Below are 13,373 nucleotides of genomic sequence, written 5' to 3' on the forward strand. Positions count from 1 at the left end.
TCTTATTTTTCTTATCTATAAAATGAGAGTATTAGAGATGGAGATCTTTAAGACTCCTTCCAGTAGCAAAACACTATATACTTTTTAAATCCTAAAATAAAAATACTTCTGCTATAACTGGGAAAAGCAAACATGGATTGATGAAAAATTTGTATTATAGAATCAATCTTTAATTTTCCTTCTGTCTTAGAATCAATACTATGTATTGGTTCCACGGCAGAAGTGTGATTAGGGCTGGGCAATGGGGATTAGTGACTTGCCCAGGGACACAGAACTAGGAAGTATCTGAAGTCACATTTGAACCTAGAACTAGATTTTTGTTTTTCTTTCAAGCACAGAAGAACTAACAATTGAGTAACTACCAAGGAAGTCACTTAAGAAAACTTCTTTAATGAACAGGTAAGGATGATTTATAATCAGTGTGTTAATATATGCAAATGAACAGTCCAATATATTTGAAAACAAGGAAATTTCAAAGAAAATGATTAACCTGATTAGCAAAGCCATTTTTCACATGTAGTGTAAAGACAAATAAAAAGTATTTATTCTCATAAATTCTAAATTAGTTTGTGGGGAGGGGGGGAGGTCTGACCATGAGATTTTATGGAATGTCATAGGTTTTTATCATAGGTTTTTATCAAACGACCTTTCTGTGTATTTCTTGTACTTGAGTATATTTACCATTTTTATTTAGGATAGGATCACAGAATTTTAAAATTAAAAATCCTTGGAGATCATCTAAACTAACCCCTTAATTTTTAAGAAGAGGAAACTGAGGCATAAAGAGACTAAGTGAATTAACCAAAATTACATAGATCACAGGCAGGATTCTAACTCAGTGTCCCAACTCCAAATCCAATAGGTTTTTTTTTTTACCTTATGATTAATACTCTGATTTCTGTAAAATTGTTTTTTTTTTAACCTTATGATTAATACTCTGATTTCTGTAAAATTGTTCATCTCTATTCTAGGTCTTTATTTTTCACATTCACTTATCAATCCCAAGCAATAGCCTCATGAGTCAACTGGAACTGTTCTTATCAGATCTCTAATAATGATCTTTTATTGCCAAATCTAATAGGACTTTTTTAGCCTTTTTGACTTCTCTACACCATTTGACACTGCTGTGATCACCCTTTCCTCTTGGATACTTATTCTTCCCCGAGTTTTTGTTACACTGCTATTTTTCTTTCCTGCCTAAGCCACTCATTACCAGTCTCATCTGCTGTATCCTTATCCAAATCCTGCCACTCAATTATAGCCACCCCCCACCCCCTTCTCTCTCTCATTTGTTAACCTCATCCAGTCCCAGGAGTTTAATTAGCATCTCTTTGCAGATGACTCCTAGAAATACATATACAGTCAGTCATAAGTCTCCCTCCTGAGCTCCAGGCAAAAGTTACCAAGCGCCTATTGAACATTTAAAACTTGATGGCTTTAAGTTTTTCAAATTCAGCCAGTCTAAAACAGAGCTCCTTTTTCTCCTAATTCATCCTTCCAACTATCCCTATTTCAGTCAGGGGTACCACTATCCTCCTATTCCCTAAAGTTCATAACCTCAGAATCATCCTTGATTTCTGTATCTATCTCCACTTCCACATATCCAATCAGCAGCCACATTTCGTCTGTTCTTACAAAATCTGATGCTCCAGCCCCCTGCTTTCCTTTCACCTGATCACCACCCTAGTTCAAGTTCCTCATCTCCTCAGGCCAAGACTATTGCATTAGCCTCCTAATTGATGCCTCTTCCCTCTCTAATCCATTCTCTACACAACTGACAGAGTGAAACTACTAAAGGTCTGACCATACAACCTCCCTCTTCAAAAAGCTCAAATGGCTTCCTACTGTTTTCGAGGGCCAAATACAAACTCCTCTTCATAATCTGGCTCGGATCTACTTTTCCAGGCTTCTTACATGTTATTCCTTTCATATACTCTATGACCCAGCCACACTGGCCTTCTTGATGTTCTGCAAACAAAATATTCTGTCTCTTGCCATGATGGTTTTGCACTCACTCCCCCTCATGCCTTCAATGCTCTCTACTTCATCCTCACCTCCACCTCCTAGGATCCTTAAATTTCTTCAAAACCCAGTTCAGTGACCACTTCCTATATGAAGCCTTTTTTAATCCCTGCCAACTATTCCTCAACTTTTCTTTGCCTTCATTTTGTATTTACTTATATGTGTATGTGTTGTCTACCCAACAGAATGTTGGCTCAAGGCCAGGGTCTGTTTTGCTTCATCTGTATATATCTTATACATGGTGGAGTTCTTGGCATAAATTAGGTATTGCTTGTTAGTAGATTAGTCTCCCAAGGTTAATTATCACATAGAAGGTGTATATGTAAAGGGAGAATAAAAATCATATATGTCAACTACTCTAGGAACATGTTAACTAGAGGCAGACCTCCCCCAAGTTAAAAACACAATAAAAAACATACAAATCTCTAATTTGTATACAGAAACTTATCTAACAAAATCGTATAAAGTAAAATTAATAAAATTTTAGGTTGCACAACAATTATAAGTTAATTTTCATAAAATCTGCTTCACTCCTAGGTGTTAGCAAGATAAAAGCTTTCACAATTCTTATCATCAGAAATAAATTCTGAAGAGACTTAACACTAAAATGATTAGCTTTAAAAGAAAAGTCTCAAAGATGAGCACTTCTAGAAATATCAAAATGGGGTTTTATTTAGCTATTCTTAAAATAATTCTGTTTATTAATTGGGGAAAATCAGGAGCTATGAAAAAACATCCTTATTTTGTAACAAAAAAGAGAAAGCTAAAAACCTGAAATTAAAAAGTAAAAAGTCAATATGAAATAGATACCTCATAATTTGAGAGAAAATCTAGTAATTCTGACCGAGAGGGGATGTAGAGAAGTGGCATCATCACCCGGCGAACAAACTTCTCAATGTAAACAGCACGCAAGGGGCCTTTGTACTCAATTGGTCCAAAACTAGAGCCAAGAAGGAAAAAATGCATTAAGCTTATAAAGCACAAATAGAATCAACAACATAAAAAATAAGAAGTTCTTAGTTCTTTCTTTAAGGTGCAGGCGTATATTAGAGAGGCAACATGCATTATCCCATGAAATGATGGGGTAGTGTAGAGGCTATAGGTAATACGAATACAGGGAGATATTGATTGTTTAACTGAGATTGCTAGGACTTTATTATGAAATGGGCTAATGATGACTGAACTTCAATTAAAGAATATTTATCCTACTCTCTAAACATGGTTAAATAATTACGAAAATATTTCATCTTTAAAGAAATAAAACACTAGCCAATAACCAACTAATAGCTCCAAGGAAGAAGGATTTTATAATAGCCTCTCAGGAATTTTATTTAAAAATTTTTTCATATTAAAATAACTAAGCAAAACCAAAATATAGTCATTGCAGGTAACTTCACACAACCTAGAAACAATAGCAATTCACATTAATGTAGCATTTGAAGGGTTTGTTTACCATTATTCATATATTATATTATTTGATCCTCAAAATTACCTCAGAAGATAGGTATTAATATTATCCCTATCAAAGAGACAAGCAAACAGGCTCAGAGAAGTTAAGTGATTTCCCAAGGTCACCTAACAAGGTAGATATCTAAAGTGGGATTTAAACCTTGGTATTTCTGATACCAAATCCAACACTTTATCCACCATGCCATGTTCCCTTTTTAAGGAATTTTAGCTATTGTGCAACATAGCACACACTAACAAAATTTTTGATCTATGTACTTTTAAAAGTATACATAGTTCTTGGGCAGCTGGGTAGCTCAGTGGAGTGAGAGTCAGGCCTAGAGATGGGAGGTCCTAGGTTCAAATCCGGCCTCAGACACTTCCCAGCTGTGTGACCCTGGGCAAGTCACTTGACCCCCATTGCCCACCCTTACCAATCTTCCACCTATGAGACAATACACCGAAGTACAAGGGTTTAAAAAAAAAAAAAAGTATACATAGTTCAATAAAAGAGATACAAATCTTCCTTTTCAACACACTTTGAACTGAAGAATAAAGTTAGCAAATAAAAGAATAGTAGCTATTTCTACAACTACATTCATAGAATAGCCAACAGTTTTACTAAAACAAAGTGAAATTAATGCTGGCAATTCAATCATGGAACTAATGACCTTCATTTTTTTCTTATTATGTTTTAGCATTATGAAGGGGCTCAATACGTGGATAATAAAACTACCAACTACTCAAAAACCTACTTTCCTAGACTACAGTTGGGCTTTTCACACAGGTATCATAAATCTTATACAATTGCCTAATGTCAGCAATTCCATAGCACTTCCACTGACTAAACACAAATTGGGAGGGAAAAGTTACTACATTATAAGAACAATACAAACTGATGATGTGACATAATTGGTGTATACACTGTAATATTACAAAATCACATAATTTGTATCATCAGAAAACAAAGTAATTTATTGTAACAAGACAAATTCTAACCATTCAGTGAATATACAGATTGTTATCTAGCACTACACAAAATATCATATTAAATATATTCTGTACATTAAGAAATTTTTAAAGTGAAAGTACCATTTTAAATGTATCACAAGACTCAAATATTCATTTTAAATCTGTTTACAAATGTGAAGAACTGCTAACTGCTTTCATATAAGTTGGATTAGTTTGAGTCAGTCTTCCAAACAGCAATTTGAAAAAAAAAACCATTAAAATGAAAGAGCACACTGTAACAACACTAAGTTGCCATCTAATTTAGAAACATCTTTTCAAGTCAATAGAGTTTAATTTTTTTTTTGTCCAACAATATATAAGAACAATCTGGATGCCTCATTGTGAAATTTAGAGAATTCCCAGAATACAAAATGTACACAGTATGTTCTACCAAATTTACCACATCATGGGACCAACTGTCTCCAAGGGCAAATTTCTTACAGGGAATAATTTGAAAAACAAATCCTTGCTTCAGACCAACTTAAATCTTTGTGTCTAGTATCATCAAGTCCACAACAATCCCATGAGGTAGTCAGTAGGGATATTATGATCCCTGTTTTACAAATTAAAAAATGGAGTAAGTGAAGGAGCAGCTGGGTATTCAGTGGATAGAGAGCCAGGCCTAGAGACAGGAGGTCCTAGGTTCAAATCTGGCCTCAGACACTTCCCAGCTGTATGACCCTGGGCAAGACACTTGACCCTTATTGCCAACCCTTACCACTCTTCTGCCTTGGAGCCAATACACAGTATTGACTCCAGGATGGAAGGTTAAGGGTTTTAAAAAAACTTTTTAAAAAGAAATGGAGTAAGTGGCATTTATGGAGCACCTTTAAAATTTGCAATATGCTTTTCTGCTATAATAAAATAAAAAATGTCTCTACTCTATATTAACAGAGTACCTATTGCTACAAAATTCACTTTAAATATAGATGTTGGTACTCTAACTACTCAGAAGCTAAATTTCCAATTGCTATCAGCTAACACTGCCCTGGAAAATCTGGTTTCAAATAAATAAATCTGGGATCTTGAATTGCAGGTTACTTGTAAGAGTACTATAGAGACAGTCAATGAACATTGATTTAAGTATTTACTATGTGCCAAGCACTGTGCTAAGAGCCTGAATTGGGAAGACAGGTAAAAGACTGTCTCTGCCTTCAAGAGGCTCATAGTCTAATAATGAAGGACTACATGCAAGAATGGGGTGCAAGTTTAAAGCCAGATTCTGAGTCTTCCAAGACTTTCTTGTTTTTTAAAACACACTAGCTTTATAAGAAATGAGAAATTAATAATATGAAAGTAGTTTTGTAATTATATTGACTTGGATCAATCAACTGTTGGAAATGCTGTAGAGAAATTCATGTTTCAGGCAAGGGTCCATTCCAACTCAAAGTCTATGAAACTATTATAAAAGATAATGAGTACCAACACACTATTAACTCAAAACTAAACTATTCTGATCCAGTATTGCAGAGTGGATCCAGGGCTGAACCCCAAATCAAAAAAAGACCTGGGATTCCAATCCCATGTCTACTATTACAATTACTACTATGTACCATGTATAAGTTATTTAACCCCAATAATAGAGGGATAGGAAAGATATTAACATTTATATAATACCTATTAAGCACGCCAGGGACTAAGTGATTTACAAATATTAATTTCTACTGATTCTATACCTACTAATACCTACGAGTACCTTCCAGCAAGGTTATTGTGAGGTTCAAATGAGATACTACAAGAAAAGTACTTTGCAAACTTTAAAACGGCTATGTAAATGTCATTTATTGCTAATACAAAACCAAGTTTACCAACACTGACTTAACAAATTAAACCATTAACATTTCAAAATTTTATTTAATTAATTAAATTAGAATATTTTCTCATGGTTACATGATTCATGTTTTTTCCCTCCCCTCTTCCTTTCCCCCTCCCGGAGTCGACAAGTAATTCCACTGGGTTTTAAATGTATCATTGTTAAACCATTAATCTTGCTATATATAGAAAATCTTGTGTGTGTGTGTGTGTGTATGTGTGTGTGTGTGTGTGTGTATCTCACATGAAAGATTACAAAGCTCTACAACTCAGCCTCCATTTTTATTGCTAAGCCTTGGTTAAGTAATAATTGCTTAACAGTAGAAACATCAAATTTTGGATTATATCTTTAAAATCTGATACATTTTGATGGATCTATATCCAGGTCACTCCCAATAACTGTGAATATATTTCAAAGCTCCATCCATTCTCTTCTCACTCTAGCTTGATGATTTCACCAACTCTCATGCATTCAATTATCATTTTTATGCAGGTTTTTCCCAGACCTATCTATCCAACCCTTCTTTCCACCATAAGCTAGAGGCCCATACCACCAACTATTTTTTTTTAAACCCTTACCTTCTGCATTGGAGCCAATGTGTATTGGCTCCAAGGCAGAAGAGTGGTAAGGGCTAGGCAATGGTGGTTAAGTGACTAGCCCAGGGTCACACAGCTAGGAAGTGTCTGAGGCCGGATTTGAACCTAGGACCTCCCGTCTCTAGGCCTGGCTCTCAATCCACTGAACTACCCAGTTGCCCCCTCCACCAACTATTTTTTAAATATCTTGAAGTGGAGATCCTATAGGTATTTAACATTCAACATGCTCTTCCTTCTTCCAATCTTCCTCAAAGAAGTTTGGGTACCACCATCATTCCAGTCACTCATGCTTTCAATCTCAGTGTCAACCTCAACTAATCTCTTATACTTATTTCACCTATCCAATCCATTGCCTAGACTTGGCATATTTATATTCATTTCCTATATGCCTCTTCTCTCCACTGACATTGCCATCGCCCTTGAATAGGCTTTCATTAACTCTTGAAATATAGCAAGTCTTCTTCCTTTTTTTTTTTTTTAATTCTTACCTTCCATCTTAGAATACTATGCATTGGTTCCAAGGCAGAAGAGTGATGAGGGCTTGGCAATGGGGGTTATATACTAATGATGTTATCATAAAAGTTTTTCAGGGCAACATTATGCAGGACATATGCACATATATCATATTGTCTCAAAACATTATCAAAACTGACCTCTAAAAATGTTAGAAAACTAATCCCAATTGAATTTTATGTGAAAATCTTACCTCCGATGGTACAGATATATTACAGGAAAGTAAAAGAAGTGTTTCTGTTTTCTGCATTTCCCTTGGTTCCACCAACAGTTAATTGCCACAAACAGCACCTATAGAACAACCACAGTTTCCAAGTAACTATGAATTATAACATCTGAAAAGAAAGTCTTTAAAGATGAAATTTTTAAAATGAAAATATTCTGCCACTCAACAGGCAGGGAATAAAAATTCCCATGACCATTAACTAGTGGAAAATGAAACATACATGTCCTAACTGAGCACTTGAAGAACATTCATTTTTAGAGACTGGTAGCTTGGGAGAATAACTACTGTTTTTAATAAGCCAATTCTGATCAGATTTTTGAAATGTATTTATACTGAAGTACAATAAACAGGAAAATATCTCATACCAAGAAGACACATTAGAGGTTAAATAAATTGAACATTTGAGATTAGAACAAAGTTCTACTAGGAATATACTATAAAAAGGAAACTTTTTGCCCATTTAAAAAAAATCTGTCTCACTGCATTATTAGGCTCGTTTTTTTGGCCCATATTTGGAGACACAAATATAAGCAAAAATAGAGATAGTTCCTGACTTCAAGGAGCTTACATTCTAATGGGGGAAGGCAACACATGAAAAGGAACAGATAAGAGAGTGCAGATATCCAGGTGGGAGTACAGTAATTAAGTCCAGAGAATGAAGGATGGCTCATTTCCCTCCCCTTGAGGCCCCTTCCCAAAAATGGAGGTTCTAGAAGAACTCTCCCATGGGAATATTATTATTCAGTGTGATGGCCAACTCCACTCAACAGTTTGGCACAACCTAGCTCCAACCTACCTTTACTTCACTAATGCCAAAATCATTCAGCCAAGCAGGCATTGCTGCTCCACCCCAAAGGATGCTCCAATATCTGTGTCTCCATGGCTTTGTTTTGGCTATCCACCCACCTTCCTCTCCCTCCCCCAATCCCAATTTCTGGAACATACTTCATCACTTCTGCCAGTTTACTTTCTACCACCTTCTACAGGAAGCCTTCCCTCTCCCCAAACACACACACACACACACACACACACACACACACACACACACACTACTTAATCAATGCCTATTCACCGATTGCTAAATGATTTTTGACTTTACAAAAATCAAATCCATCCTTGAAAGAAAATAGTTATCCCCAAGTATCCCAAAGAATGTTCCAAAGACTTTGAAGAAAATTATGAAAAAGTTATAACAGTGTTTTTATAGCACCATTATAATGTAGTCATCTGAGGGGACTATGAAAGTGTAATATATGTTGGAGACACAGAAAGACCTTATTTATGAATACTTAACTTACTAACAACTTATATGTACAAAAGGACAATAGCTATAGTATTAAATCAAAGCTTTCTTCCTTATGGAAAATGCCTTTTTCTTCCTCTAATTTCTATCATTTGAGGAATGCCTAATCTAAAGAACTACAGAAAATCTTTAATTTACTCATCCAAAGTGGTATATAGCTCCCTTCCCAGAGTCCAACCCAACTATCCAATGGTGTCTCTGTTCTCCAAGGCTGCTGCCAAATTAACAACTGACACTTAATATTTTTTTCATAAAGTGAAGGCAAGATTATTTCTAAGTTCTCTTTATAATTCAAATCTAAAAATTCCATTATTCTATAACAATTACTTTCCCAAAGTATCATCACTGGCATTACCTGGTCTGCAAGCCTGTTTGCTACTTGTTCAATTTCTCCCTTTGCAGCAATAGACTGTCCACACCATGGAGCATAGAAAAACAACAAGACCACTTCTGAATCTCGACGAATGTATTCTGCATAGTCCAACTGTCCTTGGAAGAGGTCAAGGACAGGAGATCTTGAAGAGAAGAAATTTACTGGTGGTTTTGCTGGTATTATCACATCTTTTGCACGACTAAAAAAAATCCCCACAAACAAAAAAAAAACAACAATTAGAACATTTCCTTTCAATAAACTTAGCTTAAAAAATGTTTAAATAAATCAAATCTTTAAAAAGATGTCCTAAATTGGGACAAGTAAATAGGATCATGAAGGGGCACTGACACTAACCAAAGGCAAGCTTCATCACAAATCTTCTAAAGTCATAGGCACGGTGTGTTAATATTATCATTAAATGATTGTTTGGAATTAGATAATTCATTTAACATTCTACTCCTTTCTCCCTCCATAAATGCTAGTAGGTCTTTAGTTTTTAATGGTTAACCCATATAACCCATACCCATAAGTATGGTTAATACTAATCAAAAGCAAGAGTGACAATGAAAACAGCTAAAGGAGATACTATCTCAGAAAATGTAAAAAGCTCAGTTAATGCCAGTTCTATGAACCATAATATTATACAATGAAAGAACTTAAAAAATAATACCTATAAAACCTGAGGAAGTTCAGAATATAGAACACATTCACACTGAACACAAGATGAAAATTGGAAGCAACATTACATTGGAATATACAACATTTCGAATACAGGATATAAAAATGGATACAGGATATATATATATGGATACAGGATATATATGACAAGAACCATCCCTCCCCAATTACACAGAACTCAGACTTAAGTTTCCCAACTTTTAGCACAGTGTCTAGTAATAATATGTGCTTAACAAATATCTGCCAATTGATTGATTCTCAATTCCAAAATATCAAAATTGTTTAAGTACTCGAAATAAGTGTTACAAAGTCTAAATATACTTTACTCCTAGAACCATCTTGTTCAAACGTTCCAATAATGCTATTTTTATTTTACAATTATGACAAATTTGATGATGTCCATACTGAAGACAAAGAGGTTCGATTAAAGGCAGACTGAGAAATGAGAAATAACTGCCAGAAATTGAGAAGATATTAAAAAACTGTTAAGAAAAGGGATATGAACACTCAAAAAACCACAGCATGACAGGGGCCACTTAGACTGCAAACAAATATTTCCCCATCAGAATAACTGATGTTACCCTATTTTATCAAGACATGGCTGATTGCATTCAGTAAACTGTTTAAGGAGGCAGGAAAGTATATCAATGCATTTATAAAGTATTTCCATTAGTACTTTTAGGATCTGTCATTTCCTCCAGAGTCAGTAATCCCATCAAGAAGGAAAGTCTCAAATGCTCCACAATTAAGCAGATCATCTTCAAGAATTACTAGGTGGCTCAGTAGATAGAGAACCAGGCCTGGAGACAGGGGATCCTGGGTTCAAATGTGGCACCAGAAAATTCCTAGCTGTGTGATCCCCCCCCCCCAGGGCAAGTTACTTAACCCCAGTCCCCTAGCTCTTACTGTTCTTCTGCCTTAGAACTAATATTTATTTTGGATTTTAAGACAAAAAGTAATTTTATATATATTTTTTCAAAGTTGCTTTGGGAGAAAATTCGCCACCCTGAAACTATGGTAATGTAACTTTTTTGAACAAAGCTAGTTGGACCTTGAAACACAGGGATAGATATAGTTCTTCATTGGTTCCATACTGAAAGCTTGGTAGGGCTTGCCAGAGTTGTGCTCTGCTGACATGGCCTTAGAATCCAGTGTTACTCACATACCATGATGAGGCTTTGGAGGAGGACTTTAGCAGAGGACTCCTATCAAAACTGATTAAATAATTTTTAATTGGTGTTTAAATAAGGTGTTCAGTTCCTCATATAATTTATGTGTACAAGACGTCGTACTCCTAGATTATGCTGGTAAAGGAGGTATTACTGAATTGATTTCCAAAAGAAAAAATAATTAGATCCTTGTTTATTCAAATTGCTGCTTAGGTAGCAATGCATTTTTCAAAATGCAGATTTGCCGGTTATGACATAATTCTTCAGATCTATGTATAGCACCTTTGCTCTCTCTATTTCAAAGTGCTTTCATAGGATCATAGATTAAGAACTAGAAAGGACCTCAGATACCACCTGGTCCTACTTCCTCATTTTACAGATGAAACTGAGACCCTGAGAGGTCAGGTGAGTTGCCCAAAGTCATATAGGTATCAGTCCTCACCCTCAGCACTTGAATCTGAGATTCTCTTAAGTCCAAAGCCAGTGGGTTCTTTTCCAGTGTAGCACACAATTATTTCAAAAAATATATTTTAGCTAAAAGCACGCAAGCATTTCTAAACCTCATTTTTATCAACAGGAAGCAAAGAGTAGTTAAGCAACTTGGTTTCCTTCAAGACTCAGCTCAAATCCCATTTTCTACAGGAGCCCTTCTCCTTGGTGCCCTCTCTCCTTCCCTGATACTATAACTTTCTTCCCTGAAATTACCTTCCATATTATCTCCTATGTACTGATTACTTGCATTTTTTCCAACTAGAATGTAACATCCTTGAGCACAGGCACTGTTTTTTGCTTTTCTTTGAACATGGGCTAAGTGCAGTGCCTGGCACATAGTACAGAAGGCATGTCAGAGGAGAGAAAAATGGACGTAGGAATAGTTGATATTCCACAAAACAAAACAAAAAAAAAACTAGAGAAGCATCCCCATCCACTTCAAATGTACAAGACCAACTGCTGAGTAGAAGCCTAACAGTCTCACCTTTACATGAAACCTAGGACACAAAGTACAGGACTTCTACACTTCCTCAAACCTGAGAACACCCTACTTCTCCCATCCAAATCTTAACTTACAATATGGAAAGAAAAGTTCTGGGGAAGTAAGGGAAATCTAGTGATAGTAACCTTAGTTGATATCTTCGGAATAAGAAAGGGAAGAGGAAAGGAAGGAATCCTGTTGCGTTCCTGATTTAGGATGACACGTGTGTATGAGAAAATAGGAGGAAAACAGAAAGGGGCATCAAAGAGATAGTTAGAAATGGGTAACAGACACTGAGGACAACAGAAAGACAGACAACAGGAAGAAAGAATGAAAATGGAAAGAGACGAGAGATGTAACAGAAGGGGGAAACCACGGAAAGGGGCAATAGAGAGAGACGGGCAATAGAGAGAGAGAGGTAAGAGAGAAGAGGCAACAGGGAAACAGAAGTGGGGGAAACCAAAGGAGGGAGGTAACAGAGAGAAAGGTGGGGATGAGCAGTAGAAAGTGAGAGGCGGCCAGGGCAACTGACCCATTTTAGTCTGAAGCAGGGTCAGGTCAACCGACGGAATGACCCTCGGGCCCATCTCTTCCCTTAATCAACTGCTGATCCGGTTGACAGCCGGGTGACTGGCCCTCCCCCACTTCCCTTGCCCGACCCTATCTGCCCATTGGTCACTGTCATTCACGACCCAACCTAGCATTCCAGCCACATGCTCCCAGGTGAAGGGACACTAGAGGGAAGCGGCGTCTCTTCCCGGCGGCCCCGGGGCCGCCTCCGTATTCCGCTCTTCCTCCGCAACTCAGCTGTCTAGGAGGCCGGCCCAGGTTTCCTCCTTCACTCAGCCCCAGGCCTCACCTGCACGTGAACTTGAGGGCCAGGAGCAGCGCACAGCCCACCGCCACGACCCCGCACAGAAGCTCGGGCCTCCGCCGGGCCATCAGGGAGGCGCCGCGCAGACGCCGGCACAGAAGGCCCGCGGGGCCGGTAGGGGCCGGGCTGGAGGAGCCGCCGCCGCTGCCACCGGAGCCCTCGGAGCCCTCGCCGCCTTCCCCGCCGTCTTGGTCGCCGCTGCCGCCACCGCGGCCTCCGCATAACGACATTACATTCTCCCAGCCGCCGGCTTTATACAGCTCACGCCGCCGCCGCCTGGGGCCGGGCAGGGAGGGCCAAGCCCGGTCTTCCGCTCCCCTAACACGCAGCGGCTAGAGCTCGCTAACCCGGGGCCGCCACGTCAGCCCCGCCATCA

At 37.6% G+C, this 13,373-nt stretch overlaps 1 protein-coding gene across 2 annotated transcripts in view; it reads right to left on the minus strand.

The window, feature by feature from the left end:
- Positions 1 to 13,227, minus strand: part of TXNDC11 (thioredoxin domain containing 11) — a 70,936-nt gene extending 57,709 nt beyond the window's left edge. For both annotated transcript variants that reach the window (XM_044659076.1, XM_044659067.1), the window contains exons 1-4: positions 12,983 to 13,227; positions 9,286 to 9,502; positions 7,595 to 7,692; positions 2,833 to 2,962 (exon numbers count right to left, since the gene is read on the minus strand). In XM_044659076.1, coding sequence (XP_044515011.1) covers positions 2,833 to 2,962; positions 7,595 to 7,692; positions 9,286 to 9,502; positions 12,983 to 13,227 — 690 coding nt within the window. The remainder of the gene's footprint in view (positions 1 to 2,832; positions 2,963 to 7,594; positions 7,693 to 9,285; positions 9,503 to 12,982) is intronic.
- Positions 13,228 to 13,373: the final 146 nt, after the last annotated feature.

This window comes from Gracilinanus agilis, chromosome 1 (genome assembly GCF_016433145.1).
Source record: "Gracilinanus agilis isolate LMUSP501 chromosome 1, AgileGrace, whole genome shotgun sequence".
NCBI classification, from domain to species: domain Eukaryota; kingdom Metazoa; phylum Chordata; class Mammalia; order Didelphimorphia; family Didelphidae; genus Gracilinanus; species Gracilinanus agilis.